Source organism: Crotalus tigris, unplaced genomic scaffold (genome assembly GCF_016545835.1).
Source record: "Crotalus tigris isolate CLP2741 ecotype Arizona unplaced genomic scaffold, ASM1654583v1 scf7180000018354.2857554, whole genome shotgun sequence".
Classification (NCBI taxonomy): domain Eukaryota; kingdom Metazoa; phylum Chordata; class Lepidosauria; order Squamata; family Viperidae; genus Crotalus; species Crotalus tigris.
Genome location: NW_024096961.1, coordinates 853,545 through 877,681, shown reverse-complemented (window position 1 = coordinate 877,681; position 24,137 = coordinate 853,545). Strand labels below are relative to the sequence as shown.

Sequence of the window (24,137 nt, the reverse complement as noted above, 5' to 3'; positions counted from 1 at the left end):
TGGAACAACCTGCCTCCAGAAGCTGTGAATGCTCCAACACTGGAAGTTTTAAAGACGAGATTGGACAACCATCTGAAATGGTGTAGGGTTTCCTGTCTGAGCAGGGGGTTGGACTAGATGACCTCTTAGGTCCCTTCCAACTTTATCATTATTATTAAACATGAAACGGGACTATTTCTGATATCTTCTTCAACTGATGATTATAGATTCACCAGTTTTCACTGAGCCTCATTTTGGAATTTAAATCTGAAATGAAATCACAATTTTTAACTAGGTATAAATTCAAAAAATCCTCAAGAAACATTATAATGTTAACGAGATATATGCTTTTAGAGCAAGCATTTCTATCACTCAGCTCATGGCCATTTGCAGCCCTGGACAGTTAGTAATGCACAAGATTGTAATAAAAATATTTTAAAAAGAAAGTTATTTATATACATTAACTATAATATATGTTTTATATGTGGCACAAGACAATTCCTCTTTATTCAATGTGACCCAGGCAAACCAAATGATTGTACAAGAATAAATTTTGTTCAACATTGGAAGAAAGACAGAATATCAACAATATCTGACTGAGAACTTAAACTTGGAAAAGATGCAGCAATGGCAAAACTAAAGGTGTATATACACAATACACACAGTTTAACTAGATTTAAGCAACAACGGTTCCCAAACACACAACATATCATGCAGCATAGCAAATATAGCCACTCACAGTTTGGTAAAGGGTCTAAATGTGTATAAACATCACACATTAGCAGATATAGGAAGAGGGGGAGGTCAGAAACTTAACAGTTATTGTTTTTAAAAAATCCCTTTTTATCTTTTTTTTTTACTTTTTGGTACAGGTGGTCTTTGACTTACAACTATTCATTTAGTGACCATTCAAATTTATAACAGCAATGAAAAAAGTAACTTATGACTGTTTTTCACACTTATGATTGTTGCAGTCTCTTCATGGTCAAAATTGATCCACACGGTCAAAATTGATCCCCAAGATCAAAATTCCGATGCTTGGCAAGTGATTCATATTTAAGACAGTTGCAGTGACCCGGGGTCATGTGATCCCCTTTTGCAATCTTCTGACAAGCAAAGTCAATGGGGAAGCCAGATTCACTTAACAACCATGTTACTAACAACTGCAGTGATTCACTTAACAACTATCGCAAGACAAGTCATAAAATGGGCAAAACTCACTTAACAAATGTTTCACTTAGCAACATAAATTTGGGGCTTAACTGTGGTAACTTGGGGACTACCTGTTGGCAATGGGGGAAAAGTTGCAATACGTCACGCGACATGATGTGACGTTGTGAGTTTGACATACCTGCCCTACAGCTTCCAAACACATAAAAGATCTTGACAGCATCACTTGGTTGTTTAGGGAGAGGTGTATGTTCTGTTCCCAAAGAAGAGGCATGGAGATGAAGCAGAGTAACAAAGAATAGTCTTCCTTTATTCAATTCACCAACAGAACAACGAACTAAAATGGCGCAGGCCCTTTTATAGTCCCCTGGTAGGGACAGTGTCAGTCAATCATTCCACGGCATTCTCCTGCTTTGCGCATGCGCGCAAGGCTGGAGATAGCCTGTCTGGTCCCAGGCACCTATGTGGTCTCCCCGGGCCTCTCTGCAGTTTTCCTGAGCCTGCTGAGCAATTCAGCAGGCCCAGGACATAACAGTGTACATTTGAGTAACATTAGCATAATGATGATACTCCACTCCATATGATGAATGACTGATGAATGACACACAGCAGCTCCATATAGATGTTAAATAAAAGTAGGGAAGGAGTAGAGATTTCCTACTAAGCTAAGGGCAGACTCCCTCCCCCAAAGAGTGACTGGAGCTAAACCCAGCGGAATAAGAATCACCTTAAGACAATGTCTCCCATTTCCAGCCTCTGAGGCAGTCCAGAAGAATACCATGGTTGATAATGTTGAAGGCCTCTATCAGTCCTTTGAGGTGGGCAAGATTAAAAAAACAGGCAAACTACAGTTTATTGTGGAAGGAGGAAATAACAGAATCTTGAAATCCTCCTGGAGTTTCTCTCTGGCCCAGTTTATGTAAAACAAAATCGAGGCAGAACCTCTCCATAAACCTCACTCATTCCTTTCCCATTCCCATTCAAATTTCCCATTCTAATCAAGGAGAAAATTAAGGAGAAATTTCCTAACAGTGAGAACAATTAACCAATGGAACAGCTTCCCTTCCGAAGTTGTGGGTGCTTCATCACTGGGGGCTTTTAAGAAGAGACTGGACAGCCACTTGTCTGAGATGGTATAGGATTTCCTGCTTGAGGAGAGGGTTGGACTAGAAGACCTCCAAAGTCCTTTCCAGCTCTATTCTATTCTATGTTTCCCAAGATCAGGTCTTCATTCTTTACACACACACACACACACACACACACACACACACACACACACACGATCAAAGAGACCCAGGCTGAATGTACTCTCCCCTCCTCCAGTTTGCCATACCAGCGCAACTGATGCCACCTTAGTATTATATCCTAATACTTTGTAGTCACTAATAAAATTTCCCTTGATTAAAATTAAACTGGATTTAAAGACAATAAAACAGTTTATCCAACAGAAACAGCATTACATAAACTCCTGTTTATACACTTAATGTACAAAATGAACAGTCATTCTCCCTGCAAACCCTATACAGCTTTCATTCCTTTAAGTTTTAAATTACCATTTACAATGTGTTTCTCCAATTTCCACTGAACACCTACAAGCTAAACATTTCAGGATTTCTACCGCATAACCCACCACGCAGCTCTTAAGACTGGGTGACGTAGAACAAACATCGATTCTTCACTGCCTAGCAATTTAAGCTGATAAGAGGCCTTGTGTTGTTTGGGAATTCTTTTGAGCTCTAGCAGGGAGCTGTGGAATTACCAGCCACTGAAGGTTTTTATGACATTGCCTTTTTTTTTTTTTTTTTTTTGAATGCACAGACTAACTAGAGCTGATAAGAACTTGCTTGGCTGGTGTTTGCCCATGACCAAGACTGTTGACAGGGGGTTCATTGTTGTGAAAGACACTAACTAATCCCCAAGGACACTCTGGAACATTCCAACACTTTTCACAGAGGTGCTAGTTTCTCACTGAATTTCACTCCCCTGATGAGCTAATACAGTGAGTGCAGGACAGAAGTAAAGTGGTAATAAAACAAGCAGCAATAGCAGTGAAACTGGAGAGCTAAGCATGTTTTAAATTCAAACTAAAAGCATGCCTAGTTTCCTTTTGACATTCCCTGCACTTTTCTCTGAAATAAGTCCCACTCAATTCAAAGAAGACTATTTCCAGGCAGGAAACAATGGAATTCTACCAACATTTGTTATGCTTCAATTTTTTTTTTCATAAAGGCCAAAATTAACTACTTGTAATGATTTATTGCAATATTTCAAGAGCTTATCATTTGGATTTTTTCCCCCTTATTGCAAAACTAAATAAGCTTTCATCAGGCATTATCTTTTAAATATGCACCAAATTACACTGTACTAAAGTTGAAATAATAATCACTTTACTGCATCCAATTTGTAACATAGATAAGCATTCATATTTACCTTTTGTTTAAAAAAATTAAGACAATCTTGGATTAATCCGTCCTTAGATTAATCAGAGGTTATTGGTTCAAATAAGTTAACTTCAATTTTCAGTAGCATTTAATTGTTAGAAGGAGAGACACAACAGGTTAGCATTGTTTAGTGTTAAAGACCACTATCTGCTAAATTTAATATAAAAAGGGATTTTGTTTCATCCTCTTTGGTAAGGGAACAAGAAGTCAATACGTCTGTCTGGCCTTCATAACTGCCAAAATTTCAAGGCTTTAGATCATTAATACTTCAAATTTACAAGTATGTGTGGCTGACAAATTTAATCCTGTCACTTAAATTCAGTGAACAATCTGCCCAAAATTTAGACTTCAAGAGATACGTAGGGTTTTGCAATCAAAATACTACCGATTTTGCAATTCAAATGTCCATCCCTTGTAATACACATATTTTTTTACATATGTAGAGATTATTTATTAAGGTTACAATTCCTCTGGAATGGTATTATAGACACTACGAAGAGGAATTTTAAAAAATGTTAATTTCTTCCCCTCCATATGAACAATTGCAAGTGTTTGTTTAACCCTTTTGTTGAAATCAATGTTTGTTTCTTTGTATTAAAAACAATACTTTACAGAAGATACACTCACACAACCAGTTACAATAAGACTAATATTGAGTTCTGTTTTATTGATTTAGCATGCTATGAAAGCCCAGCGACTGACAAGCAAGAAGTGCTATCGTGTTAAACATAAAATAATTTATTTGCTCGGGCATATCATTTCATGAGAACATAATAGTTTAGTTTTTGTAAATTCAGATTAGGGTTTAACAGGGATTTTTCTGGGTTTGCATAAAAAAATAAAGCAGCTTCTATTTGGTGATGATCCGTTAAAGCAAACTTTGCATGGATGAGAGTTTATCTTTGCCCTGGTCCTAACTACAGATAGTCCTGGATTTATAACACAATTGAGCAAAAAATGTCCTTTCTTAAACAAGACAGTTGCTAAGTGAATTTTGCCCCATTTTATGATCTTTCTTGCCATAGTTGTTAAGTTAGTAACACAGTTGTTAAGTGAATCTGGCTTTCCCATTGACTTGGCTTGTTAGAAGGTCAGGAAAGATGATTATGTGTCCCCGGGACACTGCGACCATCATAAACACAGGCCGGTTGCCAAGTGTCCACATTTTGATCACATGACCACGGAGCTGCTCTGATAGTTGTAAGTGTAAAGAACAATCATGTCACTTTTTCATTGCCGTTGTAACTTCAAACAGCCACTAAACGAATGGTTTTGTAAGTTAAAGACTACCTGTACTAAATTCTATTGTTGTACCATTCGAAGCCTTTCATCAGTCAAAGATTTGCATTCAAATATTCTTTTAGATTCTGTACTGTTATGTCCATAGTATATTCTTACAATTAGATTAACATTAATTTCTATTTTGTTCTAAAGCAAAATGTACCTAAGAAGATGAATAGAAGCAATTGTTACTGGACAGCAATCCTGAACAAGTCCTATAAAAATGGCAAAAATAATGCAAACGATAATTGAAAACTGCTAGGATAGTACTGCAAAATCAAGATAGCTGGTTGAGAAAGTAAAAGGAGAATTTGAAAGCACAATATCTAAATAATAAGTACATCTGAGCAAATTATAAAAACATATACACAACTGCATCAGTGAAGCATCAGTCACTGTTGTCCGACACCCAGAATTATGTTTTTGTGAAATGGGTGGCCATATAAATATGATACCTACTTACATACCTACCTACATACCCGTATAAATGACTTGGAATAGTTCATTTTAAATTCTTGACTGCTTTATATTTCTGTTTGAAAAATCCAGATACTAGTCATTGCTTATAAAATAAACTCCATACGGTGGTGCAGTGGTTAGAATGCAGTATTGCAGGCTAATTCCTGCCGATTGCCAGTAGTTCAATTCTCACCAGCTCAAGGTTCACTCAGCCTGCCATCTTTCTGAGGTCGGTAAAATGAAGAACCAGATTGCTATGGACAATATGCTGACTCTGTAAACCACTTAGAAAGAGCGTAAAGCACTGTGAAACGGTATATAAGTCTAAGTTCTATTGCTATTGCTATTTTTTAACATTTTATTTTCCAACTCTACTAAAGGAACATGTTTTTAATGAATAATCTAAACATGCCATACACATACTTTCACACAAATATTAAAAACTGTAAGCCATCCAGAGTCATTTTTGTGGATTGAATAATCATATCAATCAATCAATCAATCAAATAAATACATCTTTAAAACTAGCAAATTTTTAAAACTAGCAAATGAGAGTCAGTTTTGTTTAGTGGTTAAAGCACCAGGGTAGAAAGCAGGAGACAGTGAGTTCAGGTCCTGCCTTAGGCATGGAAGCTAGCTGGGTGACTTTGGGTCAATCACTCTCTCTCTCAACCAAAACTCACCTCACAAGATTGATGTTGTGAGAAAAATAGGAGGAGGAAGTTGCATAGAATACGTTCACCACCTTGTGTTATTTGTAAAAATAATAAAGGTGGGATACAAATAAAAAATATAATTCCATAAGTAGCAAGTTGTGTTAGTATTGGGTAGATCCTATCAACTTTTCCACTTACACTGATTTATTTTGTAGAAAGAACAACTCTAATTGTGGAATTGCAAACACCAGTGGCAGGATGTTCGGGTCTACTCTATTCTGTGTGAGAGATGGGTAGGGAATTTTTTTTCCTCCACTGTTTTTAATAATTTTGCATTGGTGTTCTTCGTAAAAAAAAAAAAAGTTAAAAGAGATGGGAGGAAATTAGTTAACCTAGCCCAGGGGTAGGCAGCCTTGGCTCTTTTATGACTCGTGGACTTCAACTCCCAGAATTCCTGAGCCAGCACAGTTGGCTCAAGAATTCTGGGAGTTGAAATCCACGAGTCATAAAAGAGCTAAGGTTGCCTACCCCTGACCTAGCCTTATGCTGGTATAGATACAATTCAGAACTAGGCTAGAAAAGTGAAGTAGCAGGCTTTAGGATCAACCCCATCCTGACACTTAAATAAAACTACCACCAGTATAATTCCCATCTGCATTCTGGAGTCACCTAGAGTAGGTATGCTGCCCCAACCTCAAAACTTCTCTTCATTATTTCTGGGATCATCCCACCCCACTCTAACATACATTCCACACTGATTTTTGGTGAAGGCAATGTTTACTCTCAATTATGTTTGTGATGTTGACTTGACAGACTTTTATCTTCTACACAGCAAAACTTATTCTGTCTGAAATTATTAGTAATCTGGTTTAGCTATTTAGTAATCTGTATTCTCCCAAAAGAAACATTACTGAAAGTAAAAATGTAAACATCATAGAAAGGTAAAATATTTTGCTCCTATCTATATAAGCATTTCTTATGAGAAATACTTGAGAATGTGCATTTTACAATTTCTGACATTTCTCCTTAATCACATGTTTCTATGTTTCTATAATAATTTCAGCTACAATGGTCATACTTTTGCATTAGAACATGCAATTTTTACTCTTTTGGACCACAAGATGAAAACAGCAGGAAAACTGAGTAGTAAACACAAGTTTGTATGCTATTATATTGCTCCATTTATAACAAATACAGAAAGAATTAATTTGATACAAATGCAAAGGACACAATATGTTGTTATGCTGACTGTTTATACATTTACAAAATCTTGACCATTTATGGATTTTTTAGATAATATCACCAGCTCCATTTTAATACTGGAATCTTTTATAGTTTCTTTTAACTAAAAAATCAACTCAGCTTATTCATCTATTTACTGAGAGAATCTTAGTCAATAAGCCACAATTAGCTTTTTTGTACAGAAAAATACTTAATAAGATGTGATCTATTTACAAATGAGAAAATATTTGGATTGCCTGTCTTTTCACGTATTTCCTTCCCTTAAATTTTAATTTCATTTCTTTGCATTTCATTGGTATAAAATAATTAATTCTAAATTAAAAGTACAAAAGATATAGCCTGCAGAATGCATGCTTCAAAAATTATTCAGAAGTTTATTAGTACCTTTCTGCTGCTCATTGAAATAGCTATGCCTTTTTCAGATTTTTGCCCAAGCTTTTTTTTTTAGGTTTGGAAGTAGTCTGAAAAGACATGGCTGATGCTTTTTTGAGTAGCAGAAAGATCCTATTTTCCATACTTGCTCCAAAGCATTTCTTCCATACCATTTTCAAAGAGTACAAACTCTTAATACGTGATTCTTTGCTCACTATTAATTCTAAAAGCACCTGTCCTTTTATAATACTTTAGAAATTAAAAAAAAAGAAATAGTGGAAACTAGATGCAACCCTCGCTTGCTGCAAGAATTAGAACAGCTTTTAATTAATTTATTTTGTGTATTTATTCCTTTGAAAGACTTATATAACCACTCATCTTAAAAGACACAACTCTGGGCAGCTCACAACAATAGTAAAACCAAAGCACAATAGAAACAAAAACCTGGTGCCACAATCCTTCTGCTCCATTGCAATCATTGTCCAACCTCACCCTATCCCAGCACTTAGGGCAGGGGTAGGCAACCTTGGCTCTTTTATGACTTAGGGGAAGAGTCACCACATTTTGGCAAGCTAATGATAAGAAATTGAAAGTAAAATAAAGTTTGTGCATGGTAAACAAAAATCTATCCTCTCTTCTAAATGTCTGGAAAGCATCTACTATAGATAAATGGCTATCATATATTTATGTTGTAACATCATAAGATACAGAACGAAAGTAGCACAACTCAATACAGTATAGGGTGCTGCTCCCTAGGTAGGATGCATAATATTACCTAAATTTCAAAGTTTCTAATTATTTGGGACATTCTAAACTTTTATAGAAATTATTGTCTTCAATAATGTATTCTTTAAGAAAACAAGGAGTGTGGAATGTATGTTCACGCAGTCATCTTTAGCTATTATAGAGAGAGAGGCAGAAATTAAAATATGTCACACCAATAACTAGGTGATGAAAGTGAAGTCCATCCTCCCATTCTGCTTTTCAGATAAAATGACCAAAAGCAAACATAGAACATGGAAAAGCAATGTCCAAAATCATTCCAAAGGATAGAATGAGGGAGATAGTGCATACTTTAGTTGCTGGAAATGGACACTGAACATCTATGGGAGACAGAAAAATAAAAGAAGACTCAACTGAATACAGGGTAAGGACAACATGGGAAATCCTCCTAGTGAGATGCACACCACTCCCAAAATTTTGTGCAAACAAAAATGCCAATGTTGCTATGCTTTCAAATAAAACTGAGAAGAGGGGAAAAACAAAACAAATGCAAAGTTGATGTCATGCAATCAGGTAGAGCCAGAGTCAGATTCAAACTGGCTCAAAGCCATATGGAAATACATTGGTTTTTTTGTGAATGCAACATTTTGTTAAACATACTGCAGATCCATTCATCTGGAAAAAACACACCGACAGTACACAAACAAAGAAATGAAAATTACGTATTAAATTGGTGCCACTAAGATACAAAAGGGGAAGATATGCCTGTGATATTATTGTCTGAAGCTAATTGTAAGTGTAAGGATAATAAAGAAGGAAAAGGGCAATTCATATGTTGAAACATTGAAGATGCATTTTCTGGTATCCACAATTAGAAGGATCAGTTATGAAAAAGACCTGTTCCTAAAACTCTGGACACTTGCTGGCAATGGTTGGAAACTGACCAAAGAGAGAAGCAACCTGGAATTAAGGATAGACTTCCTAACAGTGAGGACAATTAACCAGTGGAACAGCTTGCCTTTAGAAATTGTGGGCGCTCCATCCTTAGAAGTTTTTAAGAAGAGACTAGACAGTCACTTGTCTGAAATGATATAGGTTCTCCTGCTTGAGCAGGGGGCTGGACTAGAAGACCTCCAAGGTCCCTTCCAGCTCTATTCTGTTCTCTTCTGTTCTCTTCTGTTCTATTCTATTTAGAGCACATGAGGGGAAAGTATGAAAATATTCTCACAAGTGAGACAGATTTCCGTTTTCAGTTATAACTTCTATTTTGTCAAAAAAAAAAAAGCCCAAGAGATTTGATTTGTAGAATAGGGGAAAGAGAAAGGGACAAAGGTTTATATTTATTTGCAGTTTCACAATCCATTCATCTTTTATATATTCATTCCATTTGAGGTGTCCATGTTTCCTTTTATGATAGCATAATAACCTGGCGGGTATGCAACTCACATGTCAGGCTGTACAGGAGAAAAAAAGGGAACTAAAAATACTTGCAAGTGTGGTTGCTGCTAAATGAAATGACACATTTGATCAAAGAAAACTAATTAACCAAATTGGCAATAAGAAAACAAAATGACGAGGCAATGAAAACAATGATATAACAGTAAAAATTAGAACTGAAAATAGGACACACAGAGAATTAAAAACCTTAAGAGATAATTGTAGATGGTCTTCTTTTCTACATTGCTAAAGGGTCACAAGGAAAACATATGAGACTTATTATCTCACTTTTACAGTTCAGTGACCTATTTTCACACATTTCCATTTCCCATCCTCAGAATTTAATGTTGTTCTTTTCTGGGTTTGAGGAGGCAAATCCTATCCCTTTGAAGTCAGTAAACTCCCACTGTTTTCCATTTATTGTAATCTTAAGTGCCTGCTTCTTTAACATTCTTCCATAAAAGGGGGGGGGAATCCTGTTTCAAAATACTTTGCAGGGTCTTAAAGCATTTTAAAAGAAATGGAAAGATAGAGGTTCTAGGCTTTAACCAAAGAGAATCTCAATTAGAGGCTATTTTTCTTTCAGAGAAAATACATACCACTTTCTCACTGGGTTTAATTATGTATACAATATACAGAATCTGGAGAATATAGATAAAAGCTATCAGTGTGGGGGGGAATAACCTATAATGTATAGAAATATACTGAATATGAAAAACTATGAAAGATGCATGATAGAGAAAAGGAGTTAAAAATACTCTCATAAAATAAATGCGTACTCCTTGTATCACTTTGAACAAAAATGTCAAAAAAGGCAATTCATGATCTTCTGCATACAATTAATTTAGACTAACTTTCTAAGTAAGCCTTTTCCTGCACCTTTCTGACTTGTATGGAAGATGAACAAACTCTCTCATGGGCTGGTTTTGGCATATCTTAGTGAACTATGCTTTGTTTAACCATAATTTGGCGAATAAATTACAATCTGGGAGTTTTACATGATCTGCTAAGCCAAAATCAAACACATTCTGGCTTAATGTATTTTGTGAATTCAGGGTTCTTAATACACAAGGAACATTAGGGTGCCCCAAAGTCTGGAAGATAATAAGAAGAAAATAGGAATAAGAAATCTCTTTAGGATTGGAGATGTGGCAATAAAGATGCGACATATTTTTATATTTGGTGGAATTGTAAAAAGGTAAAGGCATTTTGGATAATGATTTGGTGGAACATTCAAAAGATTTTTAGAAGGAAGATAAAGTTAACTATTTTTATTGGGCATCTTTGTGGACTTAAATGATAAGGAAACTATTTTGATGTTGAATTTATTAACTGCTACAAGATTATTAATAGGTTTATACTGGAAGAAAGATTCTTTGCCTACTTTAGAAGAATGGGTATTTAAAATATCTAGTTTTGCAGAAATAGCAAAAATTTCTGCTTATTTAAAGGATCACACACAAGAAAGATATATTACTGTATGGAGAAGATGGATAGATTATATTCAGAAAAAGTATGGAACTAAAAAGTTTCATTTATTTTATGAATGAATATTATAGTAAATATTATAGAGAATTGTCTTATAGGTTATTGGAGTTAAAGATTAAGTAAGATATTTTCTTTTTTTTCCTTTTTTCTTTTTTTTCTTTTTCTTTTCTTTTTTCTTATTATTATAAATTTTCTTATTATTAACCCTGTATTCTACTCTGGGAAGTGAAGGGAGGGGGGTTGGGGGTGGGGGGGAGGAAATGTGGGGGGTTAAGTGTAATATAGATAATGGTTGCTTATAGGGGTGCGGCCTGGGCACTCCCCTTATGCTGCGTTCATGGGTTTGATAGGGATGAGAGGTGAGAAAGTGTAGAGAGGAAGTAGGGCAGTGAGAGGAGAGGGGGAGGGGAAGAGAGTAGGATGGGAGGTGAGAAAGAGGAGGGAAGTAGAGAATGTTTTAAGAGAGGGTGGACGCGGCCTGGGGGGAGTGGGCAGGTCGTATTAATGGTTATTTCATTTCAAAATTGTATTGTACTTTTTTTTTATAATGTTTATATGGAAAAAATAAAAAACTTTTAATAAAAAAAAGAAATCTCTTTAGAACAAGTTTGTACAATCTCTTTCTGGTTGGGAGGCAGGATACGCTCTGGATTATTTTTTACTTTAAGGATTATAGTGTGGGACATCACAGGGAGAGATGCAGGTCAAAATGTTTGGCTGGGTTTCTTCATTTATTAGATGAGCTCAAGTGTCTTCCAGTTGCCCATCCATGATAGTTTCAAGCCATATCCCAAGGAATGGTTTATGACTTTATTTAATTTTGTTTATGACAACCCTGCTTTTTTTTAAACAAACAAATAATCTGCCTACATACACATCTTTTCTGATACTCTGTCAGCCCCACTAGATAGACAAGACAAGGAACTCAACTCCACAGGAAGTCTAGAACTATGTTTATTGAGATTGCCTATAATAACAGAATCTTGTATGTCTGACTGTACTGTATGTCCTCTTCCTTCTTATACCCCAGTGAATTAGGGAGGTTTCTATCTGAGCCATTTCAAAATCTTAAATGGACTTTAAAAAATTATATTTCAGCCCTTTTTGTAGCTAATAGTTTTTACATATTTCTGTCATCTCCCTTACTCTCTTACAGACAGAATCTGCTTGCCCAGACTGTGCCTACAGACAGTCAGTATACTGAGATTTTAGTCCACCCCTTCTTATCAGGTACAACAAGATGGGTATTTTCTGCAGGCATTCCCCTCTTGTAGAAAGTCATCCCACCAGATATACAAATTGCACCCTAATTTCTATCATTTGGGAAGCTTTTTAAAGCATATTTGGGGACTGAAGGCAAAATGTAGAGGTACCTAAGACTGGGGAAAATCTGATTGATGATACAGACATTGTGCTTTTATGACCTAATATTATAACTGCTAATTGCATCTTTCATTTTTGATGTATTAATACTTTTGATACTTTTGTTCTTTAGTGTATTGCTATATATTATATATTGACACTTTTGGCACTTTTTTCTTCTTTACTATATTGTTATATATATCATATGCTGTTGCTAGTAAGCTATTTAGAACCTGGTGATTGAAGTAGCATAACAATACTTATAACAAATTAATGGAGTTTTCATTTTGAAGTAATACATTGAAATCAAAGACAACGTAATTCTGATTTACTTAATTTTGTAACATCATGATAAGATACATGTCACATATTATATTTCCTTTTTTGTTATCATATTGATGTATTCTTGCGGGTGTTTTCATTGTATATTTTATTGTTCTACTATTTTACTTCTGTTCTGTTTACACATGGGACTACACCATGGCTAGATAGGTGGCAAATCCAACTACATTTTAATCTACCTTGTGGTAGAATCTAGTGTATCTTTTACTCAGTTCAAGTGTGATCAATCAGACTTCAATATTTTTAATTTTGAATTCTGTCCAATTATATACCAACTTATTTTAAATTACACAGTAAATTGACCACTCCAGAAATCTTCTCTGTCTTTGCAAAGTATTCAATACTGCAAATTAAACTAGTTATTATCTCCTATAGTTGAGTATATTCCACTGGGAGATCAAAGCATTTCCATCTATACATGGGTGGATCTTTATTAGACAAATGTGACAAGGGACATGTCTCCAAATCACCCAATCTTGAAAGACCTTTTCAGCAGCACTGGAGCTGGGACTGGAGAAATGAGGAAAATTAAAAGATGCACAATTCTGAACAGACTTAATTTAAATTAGAGTTAAGTAGTGTCTATGCAACTCCAAGGTTTATATATTATATTAAAAACATCCATTGAGCCAAGATTGCACATAGGTAGTTCTCAATTTAACGACCATTCATTTAGTGACCATTCAAAGTTACAATGGCACTGAAAAAAGTGACATGTTTTTCACATGACCGCTGCAGCATCCCCATGATCACGTGATTAAAATTCAATCACTTAGCAACTGATTATTATTGTTGGCTATTACTGGTTATTATTATTATTATTATTGGCAACTATTATTCTATGTCCTCTATTCATATTTATGACCGTTGCAGTGTCCCAGAGTCATGTGATCATCTTTTGTGACTTTCTGACAAGCAAAGTCAATGGGGAAGCCAGGTTCACTTAACAACCATGTGACAAACTTAACAACTGCAATGATTCATTTAACAATTGTGGCAAGAAAGGCAGTAAGATGAGGTAAAATTCACTTAACAACAGTCTTGCTTATCAACAGACATTTTGGGCTCAGTTGTGATAATAAGTTGAGGAATATCTGTATTGTAATAAGTGTCACAATTTGCTTTCCAGAATTCATACAGTATTCATTGTTTCCTATTTTTGATGCAGGGTTAATCCCCAGTATTCTTCTTGCCTGTAAAAAAGCTATATGTGTATTTATTCAAGCAGCATTTGTTGGAGCAATAGACTGGTGCCTCCAGTATTGCTCAGAAAATAGGTATTTCTGAAATTTAGTTACCGCTTGACTTATACCTGAGAATGTTCATGTTTGGTATTCACATAATTATACTGACCCTGATCCTGCTTGCAAAGAAATGAGAACACATGATTGGTTCCTTAAAATGCCAAATAACCCGTTTGGAACTATACCAAACCAGGAAAATAATCTTCTCCTGTGTAGTGGAATGATTTAATGACAGTCTCACATCAACCTTGCAACCAGCCAGTGAATCATATTCGACCTAATTAGAAAAGACATATTTAGTGTGCCCTGACTTGATCTTATTTCCTGAACGCAAACAAATGAAATAGGTGAAGGGTTTTCATTAGCTTTTTCTTTTAGCATTTCCAGCCTGTGAATTTTTCATGAACACCTTTGTGAACTGCTAGTTAACAGCTGAACTTTCCCATCATTATGTTGAAGCACTATTACACATGTTTCGCTATGTCACGTGGTATTGCTGCTGTTATGCAGAACTTATCTTTTTATAACACGCCACCCTCAAATCTCTTCTAGACAAAAAGTGGTTTATGCACTTAGCAAAATAAATATAAAGAGTTTGCCTTTACTTCAGAATTCAGCACAGATGGCATGAAATACGAGACATGGTTTCTAAAAACAAAGTCTTTTCTATTATATGTGATTGTTTGGGTTGAATTCCAGACTGAATTAGAGAAAAGAGATCTCAGACAATATTCATTTGGCAAAACTCCACTACAATTGCCCACAATGTGATTTGCTTTACAGGGTTGTTCAGAAGATAAATGTGACTGTGAAACAAGATAGAAAAAAATCATATAATTTTATATTTTACAGGACACATGCAGAGAACAGCTATAATCCAATGTATCTGGAGGGCACAAGATTGAGAAAGGTGTGGATAGGCTTCAACTTTCTCAAAATTTTGAGCTACTTACTTCTTGTACACAATGAATATAATTAAGCCAAACTGAAATCAGTAAGAGGCTTCACTATGAAATTCACTGGAGCCGATTATGGATCCCAAACATTTCCTCCTTCCTTAATGCTATATAATAGAAACAACCCAATTAAGTGTAAAGTGCTTAAGGATTACTGAAACCAGTGGAACTAAATAACACTTGGGTATCTTAAAGTTCTTAAGTGTTGGAGAATGAGTCATAACAAATCCAATCAGGCCTAAGTTTTGTATATATTTATAAATATGAATAAATTATGCATCATTATTTGTATTAATATTATCTTACAAACTTTGATAAAAAGTTAATAGGTTGGAATATCAATAACAATCAAACCATCTTGTCTTTGGAACTCAAGTACTTCATATTATATAAACCTTCATGCTGCCTGTTAATAATGCTCCCATATTATAGATTATACTATAGATGGATTTGTTTAAGGACATCTAACTATTTCATTGATGAGACAACCACTGAAGTAGAGACTTTTCATCTCCTATGATAGAACTGAGTCACATTTTATTTTATCTTTTTAAACAGTTTAACAACTTCTAACTATGGTCAGTATGACACTTCAGGGTAACTTTTAACAGAGAGCAAATTAAAATGAACTAAATAAATTAGCAACCACCAAGGAAAGGCACTGTTATTATCTGCTCAGAGATCTGAAGCAACTTGTGTGCATTTAAATGCATTGGACTGGAGGGCTATAGAAATACAGATCAAGTAGAACTTATTTATTTGTGTATTTATTTAGAAAATGTATATAGTCACCCATCTTATACCGAACTCTGGGTAGTTCCTAACCAAGAATTAAGACAATATCAATAATAAAGTAACACAAAAGTCATATCAAAACTATTTAAACCATAAACATTTAAAACAAAAAAACGGCACCAGGTTAAGCTTCCTACATGCAGTCACCTTCTCCTATTCCAGCGCTTGTGGGAAAAGCCAAGTCTTCAAAGCTTTACAGAAGGCTGGGAGGGGAGAGGGCTGCCGAACGTCAGAGGGAAAGGTGTTGGACAGGGTAGGGACTGCCATGGAAAAGACACACTTCCTAGTTTTCCTAAAGTGGCAGTGTTATAAGAGAAGTGATTAGGAGCATGTCCACCCTATCCAATTTGGTTGGATGGATCAATGTTCTTTGGGAAAGGCAATAGATGCCCTATGCCAGGAGTAGGCAACCTTGGCTCTTTTATGACTCGTGGACTTCAACTCCCAGAATTCCTGAGCCAGCATGGCTGGCTCAGGAATACTGGAAGTTGAAGTCCACGAGTCATAAAAGAGCCAAGGTTGCCTACCCCAGCCCTATGCCAAATGGGGCTTTAAAGGTAATAACCAGTACCTTTAACTGCACCTGGAAAGTAACTGGAAGCCAGTGCTGCTCACACAATAGAGGTTTATATGGATAAACCTAGGGTACCTATCATTGTGTGTACTGCCACATCAAGACAAGTTGCAGCTTCCTGGACAGCCCCGTGTAGAGCATATTGCAGTATGTCCAGCATTTTATTTCTCATTAACAGTGGATTTATAAATGTTCAGATCTGTCAAACTCCTTTTCCTTTCATCTCCTCACTACAGTAACTCATGCCCTTCTCATCGCCAGTCAGGGATCCTTCAGCATGGTCTACATCAGGGGTGTCAAACTGGCGTCATGCACAGGCCACACCCACCTCGGCTCCGCAAAGGCAAAAAAAACATCACAATATGTCACGTGATGCAATCGAGTTTTGACACCCGTGGTCTACATGGTGTTCCCTTTAAGACCACCCAGTAGCTGCAGTTGGTTTAAAAGTGAAATTGGCCAGTGCATATTAGCTAGCCTGCTCCAATAAGAGAATGCAACAACTGTGCTGCAGGCCCTGAAATGGTTATCAATGAATTTTCAGGTATAATTAAATTGCTGTACTAAAGTGCTATCTATATAAAGCTATAGATAGATGATCTTGATGGAAATATGCAAGAACTATTATCTAGATCAGGGGTAGGCAACCTTGGCTCTTTTATGACTCGTGGACTTCAACTCCCAGAATTCCTGAGCCAGGAATACCCCTAACTTAGGCGAAAGTATCTGAAGCACTTTTATGTCGAGATAACATTTGGAAGTGACTCAGCTAGATTTCACTGGAGTGAATCAGACTTGCAAAATTTTGTTATTATAGGCAGCCTCAGTAAAAGTATCATTAGCCTACCTCTGGAGTTGATTTTCTGGTCCGCTATATCCACTGGGGCTAACAATAACCCTTGATGGCTTGGCACCAAGTTACTTGCAGGACCCCATCATATATGTTTCTAATTTTAATCCAGCTATAGATGTGTTAATTCACATTCACATACAAAATTAACACATCTATAGCTGGATTAAAATCCCAAAAGCCTTTTGAGATTATGGAGGGAAACAAATGTAATAATAAATAAAAATAAACACATTCTCAACATCTTGCTAATCTTTCAAAACAGAAAGTAACAAAATAGAGTTATCAATCATTCGTCCTGTGATATTTTTTTCTATCTATCTATCTATCTATCTATCTATCTATCTATCTATCTATCTATCTATCATCCCCCATCTTACCTGATATCAGGTGATATCAATTCATAGAATCAGAAATTTTTGCAACCAGAATTTATGGAAGTCCCAGCTCTGGACTATTTTCCTTCATAGGATTATATAGATTTATATAACAAAGCATAAATTATATCTATTTCCAGGGCTCAAACTGTGAGTACCATTTGTAATATAATCCATTTATAAGATTATATTAAAAGGCAAGCATTCCAGAAATACCAAAAGAAAAACAACATCAGAACCATCATAAAACCTTATAACAAAGAAAATCCTAAAATGATAGAGAAGAAGGGGTGGGGAACCCATGAGAATGAAACCTGCTTCACACAGTTGCTAACTAAAGAGATGGAATATGGGGCAGTGGGGAAAGTAGCAGGTCTATGCAGTGCAAAAGTTTATTTTGGACATATAACGGGGAAGGCAGTTAATATAATCACTAAATTGAGCTGACTTTATAAACTGGATCAACAATTCAGATTGAATTGAGTCAGATGGATTCAAATCAGTTTGATAGTCTGGCAAGGCTTTTCCACTCAAAGGCCCTTTTCATCAAACTGATTAAAAAAAAATCAAATTGAATTGGCTTGCAATATTGATGTAATGATATAACCAAACTGATACGAATTCAGAAGACAGTTTTGTAAATAGCCACTTATTTTGCAAGTTCATCGATTGTCAGTGAAAAGAACCATCTCTTTGCCAATTACTGGAAAGCTATTAGGAAGAAACTAACAAAGTCTCTGGTCTAATAAATTTGGGAATAAGTTGACTCTAAATAGGAAATGGTTCATTCACCAAAAACCCATATACCCTTTCAGTGTAATAAATCTTGTTAAAGAATACCATGAAAAAACATGCTTAGAAGAATTATTTTTTGTTGAAACAGCTATCGAAGAGCTGGGCATTTGACAGGCATCTATAACTGGATGGATACAGGTATTAAAGTAGACTAGCTAATAAATCAATGAGGTTGCTCCACATCCCCATCCCTTCAAGATGCTCTTATCTCTCCGTTGGCAACCATCTACTACTTTATTGTCTAAGCATGCCTGTGGAATATGTAGGGTTCAGAGGCATTGTTGCAAATAGATTCTAATGGTGTTTTGCTGCTTAAGTGCTGCTTCTATGTTAAAAAATTATGTCCGCTCATAATATCTGAACCTACTTTCTCAAATATACACAGTGTTCTTGTGTTATACCCAAGATCCCATCTTGATAAGTGACTTGGATTAGACAAATATAACACTTCTACATGCAAAGGTTGTACATTTTATTTTGCTACTGTTGATATCTCTTGTTAAGGTCATGGCTCAAAACAGCTTTGTAAGGTTTGTAACAATTGCTATTTTAAATATATCAACATAAAGAAACAAATCATTTATGTTTCTCCTAAGCAGAATGTCAAAGGCAGCTACTGTGTTTCAGGATATACTTATGCTCTCAATTCTTGGCACACGTATAATCTGTAGATGGAGCAGAAAGAACTTTCAATGTTCTGATGAGGCTACATGTGCTCACCACTTCTAATCCTACCAGATAAATAATCAGACAAGAGGCAAAGTACAAATTATTACTGGTAACAGGAAAATGGTTAATAAAGTCCTTTCTGTTTTAAAAATATTACCCAAAGACTAATATGACAGAATAATTCTTTCCCCTTCTTTACTTGTCAGGTCATATTCACCCAATCAATTCAACGTTTATATTTTGGGAGTGGGGGAATAGTGTTCTTATATAAATGACCAAAAGTTTTGAACATAGATTTCAATCGCAATACAGAGAAGCTTCTTCAAAAGATGGTTAATTATCCCACCATCCAGTAGAGCTGAAGAAGCTTCTTGAATGAGAAGCGGAACATCTTCAAAGAAAAACAAGCAAGTCCAGTTGCCTGTTGAAAAAGCACCTTTGGTTAATTATCACAGTTTTTGTCTTCATCTGACTTGCTTCAATTGGGTTAAATGAAAGATAACAGTTGCATGTGATTATTTAAATAGCAATAGGATCAGACCTTATCACCTGCTATTCATGAAAGAGTGCTTTAAGTCAACAATCTCTTGGGCTACACCATTTTAAGTCATAATATCGCTTATAAACCATTGTGGGTTTCTATTGGTAAGCTAAACAAGCCACAAATGCAAACTACGGTCTGTGGCTAGTTTAGTATGCCAGTAGCAATAGCAATAGCACTTAAGACTTATATACTGCTTCACAGTGCTTTACAGTCCTGTCTAAGTAGTTCATAGAGTCAGCATATTGCCCCCAACAATCTGGGTCCTCATTTTACCGACCTCAGAAAGATGGAAGGCTGAGTCAACCTTGAACCAGTGAGAATCAAATTGTCAAACTGCTGGCAGCTGGCAGTCAGCAGAAGTAGCCTGCAGTATTGCATTCTAGCCACTGCATCACCACAGTAAAATAAATCTGAAAGCGTGTTGTGATCTTAATGACTGTATGAAAACATACACACACACAAAGTTCCAATGATTTTCTTTTGCTAATTCTTACCATCAGTTACTCATTCTGAACTACCATTTTCCTGACCCTTTTGGTGCAATATCCTTTTTTATGCCAGTGCATTCCAGATTCTTACTTCAGGCATTCCACATGCACATTTGAAAAGGGAAACACAAGTTTAGCAATTTTACAGAGGAAATCCAGAGAAATGCAGGGTAGACAGAAGCGAGTGACAAAGAGGCATTCATCCTATAAGTTTCAAAAAATAAGTTTCTCTTCTTTAAATATAAGGGAGAACACTATGGAATAGGAAATACATGTGTACTACAGGTAGGCCAATCTAGAGCAGAAAAAAGATGGATGGAGGAAAGGATTAAACATAGTTTGTTACCATTCCATAACTCTAACCCAGTGAGCTCAAAAATCAGTTTTTCCCTATTTCTTTTTTAAACTTAAGTATATGTGCACTGTGCAGTTAAGGCCTCTCAGCTCCAAATAATGAATTGATCAATTCTGGCAGATGACTTAAAAGTTCCTTCCCATGGACAACAAAATATTGGCTCTGGTACAACAGCAAGTATAACTTCTTAGCACCTTGTACTTTGCTTTGCTAAATGGATTATGAATGACTGGAACAAAACAAGAGTCTCTATCTGCCCCGTTCTTTTCCGTACTGTGCATGAGAGCATATCTTACAGACAGGATTTGCAGAATTTGTGCAACTGGAGTCCCGAAAGAGCCCTCAATATAGGCAGTTGCACACGAACATTTACTCATATGTGCTTTACAACTTAACCGTGACAGAAGTTAGGGCACACATTTGCACTTTAAACCCTGTTTACAATTGCCCAGGAGCTGAACTCCAGCAGACTGACTTACTGCCTGAGCGGTATTTTTACACTCTGTTGAAGGATGAAGTATTGGGCAGCCCAAATGCAGTTAGGAAACGGAGGGGGGGAGGGGGAGCGAGCCCAGTGTGTAGTTGGCCCTCCTGCATCAGGCTGCCCCCCCCCCCAAGTTCCATCTCACTAATCTCGGGGGGGGGGGCGAGAGACTCCTTTCTGACAGCAGACAAGGGGCTACGTCAACCGCGGGAGGAAGAGCTCTCCGGCTACACACTTGCGACAGAACCTCAGGCATCCCACAATCTCCAACTCCAGGAGCGGGGAGGGAGGCCGGGCTCTCGCTCGCTCGCTCTCTCCAGCCCACCCTCCCGGCGCCTTCACGCCTTTTCTACGCCAGGAGCGAAGTGTGCTGGCCTTCCCCTCTCCGTTTCCTCCCCGGACTCCGGGGGTTTAACCAGGCCACCAGGAAAGGAAAGAGGGACTTTAGAGGTCAGCCGCCGCCTCCCCGGAGCAGGAAGGGGGCGGCGGCCACAGGACCGGCCGGCGAGAGTTGAGAGCAAAAAGTTGTTGGACTCACACAGTGAAGTGATAGACGAAGCACTTCCAGCCGGTGGGTCTCTCCAAGAAGTTGTAGACCCGGCCTTGGACGTGGCTGCGGCTGAGCAGAGGTCTGCGGACGCTGTAGATGGAGACGCGCGGGTCCAGGCTGATCGGCGGGCGCGGGAAATCGGCGCTCATCACTACCGTGGCCGCTTCAGCCACTTCGCCGCTGGTCGGCGGCTCCTTCGCGCCCTGGGCTCCGGTGGGCGCGGAGACGGCAAACGGCGCGTAGTGGGCGTTGGGGGCGTGCTCGGCTAGCTCCAGGGCGGAGGGCTTCAGGCTGCCTTTCCTGGAGGAAAGGGACAGGCGCCCCAAGCTCCACGCCTTGGAGGAGGAAGACGACATCGTCCCGTTCTGGACAACCGCGGGGAAGCCAGCCGGGGGCGAGCGAGGGGGGCGAGCGGGAACGCTGCGCTCCCCGGCAGGCGAAGGCAGGCGCAGCTGGAGAGTCTCACAAACACGCACTGGCTCTCAACACTGGCTCGCCCGCTCCGTGCCCGGCGGAGAGTTTCTCCTTGGCCCTGCCCACAAAAGGGGAGGCTCCTCGGGAAAGGTCCCAGTTCTCCGGTTCGCAGCCAGCAGCCGCCCAAGGAGTTGGGGCTCAGCGCCGTCGGGGAAGCAGGAATCCAACGCGTACAGTTACCCTGTGATTATGGCGAAGTGCCAGAATGTGTCTCGTATCTCCGCGCCGTCCAAATGGAAACGATTTGATGTAGTTGCGTTTCATCCCCCTCCTTAAGTACACCCCCCAAAGAAGCCCGTCGGGTGGATTTGCCGAAGGCTACCCGCAGAAGGGCCACAGCGGATGACAGCCGACCTTGGCTGACCTCTGAAAGTAAAACTGGGTCAACCATGGTTTGGATGGAGAGATCGCTGGCAATTCTCGGGACTGGAGGCTGGACTGAGAAGTGAAGTATCTCAGAAAGAAAAAGCCTTGCAAATCGTTTCTACTGAGCTGCTCTCCCCAACACAGATACACACACATACCGGTATGAAGATATTCACATGAAGTCATTACAAGTGAAACTCAACTTACGGATCTATATGCCTTAGTCTGTCAACACAGATTTTTTTTTCTACAGCTCATTAGAAATATTCCAGTTATGGACGTTGCTTGGTTAACTCTTGTTTTAGGACTATCCAAGGGGACAATATTGAGCCAAAATAGGGAAAAAAATGACTTCAGGTTGGGTGCTTGAGGATTTCTACCAGAAGGCATATATTCCGAGTGCATGCAGGAGTATAATGGCAGATATATGCATAATGAAGATGTATGCCACATTTTTCTGTGACAGTGTCCCCCTACCTTTAATAATCAAAGAGTCCTTTCAAAGCACAGACTATGCATACAGGTAGTTCTGAGCATTATTGCAAGACAGAGGAACAAGGTGGGTAAAGCAGCAACTTGTGAAACAGGAGACCCACTATCACAAAATAATCACTTTGAATAATCACCTGTATTCTAAGTATTACAGTGGCCACCACTTCTTTAATTGCAATGGTGATTGCAAAGATAATGCTCATGAAGCACTTTGAACTCTGTAAAGTACAATAAAAAGTATGGTAAATCTTGGCAGCAGTACTGTTTCTTAAAACACACCAAGGAGTAAATTAGTCAACTATATGATTTTTCCCCTCAGCTGTAATGTCGTCAAACTTGTCCATTGTGTCCTTTTTTTTACGCAACCACTACTCAGTCCCACATTGAATAGGCTTGTTTGGGTGCTCAGAAAGTTTCAGCCCCTGTTGTGAGAAGCAAGTTGAAGCAATGCTTTCAAGCCAAACAGGAATTAGCCTGACTGCAGACAAAAGCATGTGTCAGTTAATATGCACTGAATCCAAGAAAATGAGGAGATACAGAGGTGCTGCAGCCCTAAAACAGGGATCTCGTTAAAATGTTAGAGTTCTCACATAAAATATTGCAGTCTTCTAAATTGAAATGAATACCTGTTCGTAACAGGTTTATGTAAGCACCTGGCTATCAGCAAATGTATTAACAAGTACCAGGTGGCTGTGTCAGACAAGTAAGATAGAGGGAGCTAAACATTACTGCATAATATTGAGCCATAGAAAGCTGAAGCATTTGCGAGCAATTGTGTTTTTTTTTAAAGCCATGGTCTTAGCAGCAGAAACAAGAGAACAAAAATGGATGGCACCAGTGAGATAATGAATGGGTTTTCATATTGTAGTACACTGAGGTTTGTTTAGCCATGGTTTGTTGAATAAACTAATATTGGCTGGATTTACACAATGTACTAAACTCTAAGCTATATTTAGCAAACCATAAAGGCTGGGTTCTATGTCAATTTCTCTAGGAGGAAATTGTCTAATTTTTAGACAATTTAGAAAGATACCTATATTATATCCCTTGAATTTGTATAAATATAATCTCATCTCCCATCCTTTTAAAAGCAAAGTTCTATAGTGGATAATGGCTCACCAGTCCCAAGTAATATTGAAAAGAAGAATTCAAGTAGTCTTGGTAGAAGACCA

At 37.6% G+C, this 24,137-nt stretch overlaps 1 protein-coding gene across 8 annotated transcripts in view; it reads right to left on the bottom strand.

The window, feature by feature from the left end:
* Positions 1-23,133, bottom strand: part of KCNQ1 (potassium voltage-gated channel subfamily Q member 1) — a 390,352-nt gene extending 367,219 nt beyond the window's left edge. For 4 of the 8 annotated variants that reach the window (XM_039350744.1, XM_039350745.1, XM_039350748.1 and 1 more), the window contains exon 1: positions 21,622-23,130. In XM_039350744.1, coding sequence (XP_039206678.1) covers positions 21,622-21,989 — 368 coding nt within the window. In that variant the 5' untranslated portion in view covers positions 21,990-23,130. Of the gene's footprint in view, positions 1-21,621 lie in introns of all 8 variants that reach the window. The other 4 variants (XM_039350746.1, XM_039350750.1, XM_039350742.1 and 1 more) reach the window with 2 other exon arrangements.
* Positions 23,134-24,137: the final 1,004 nt, after the last annotated feature.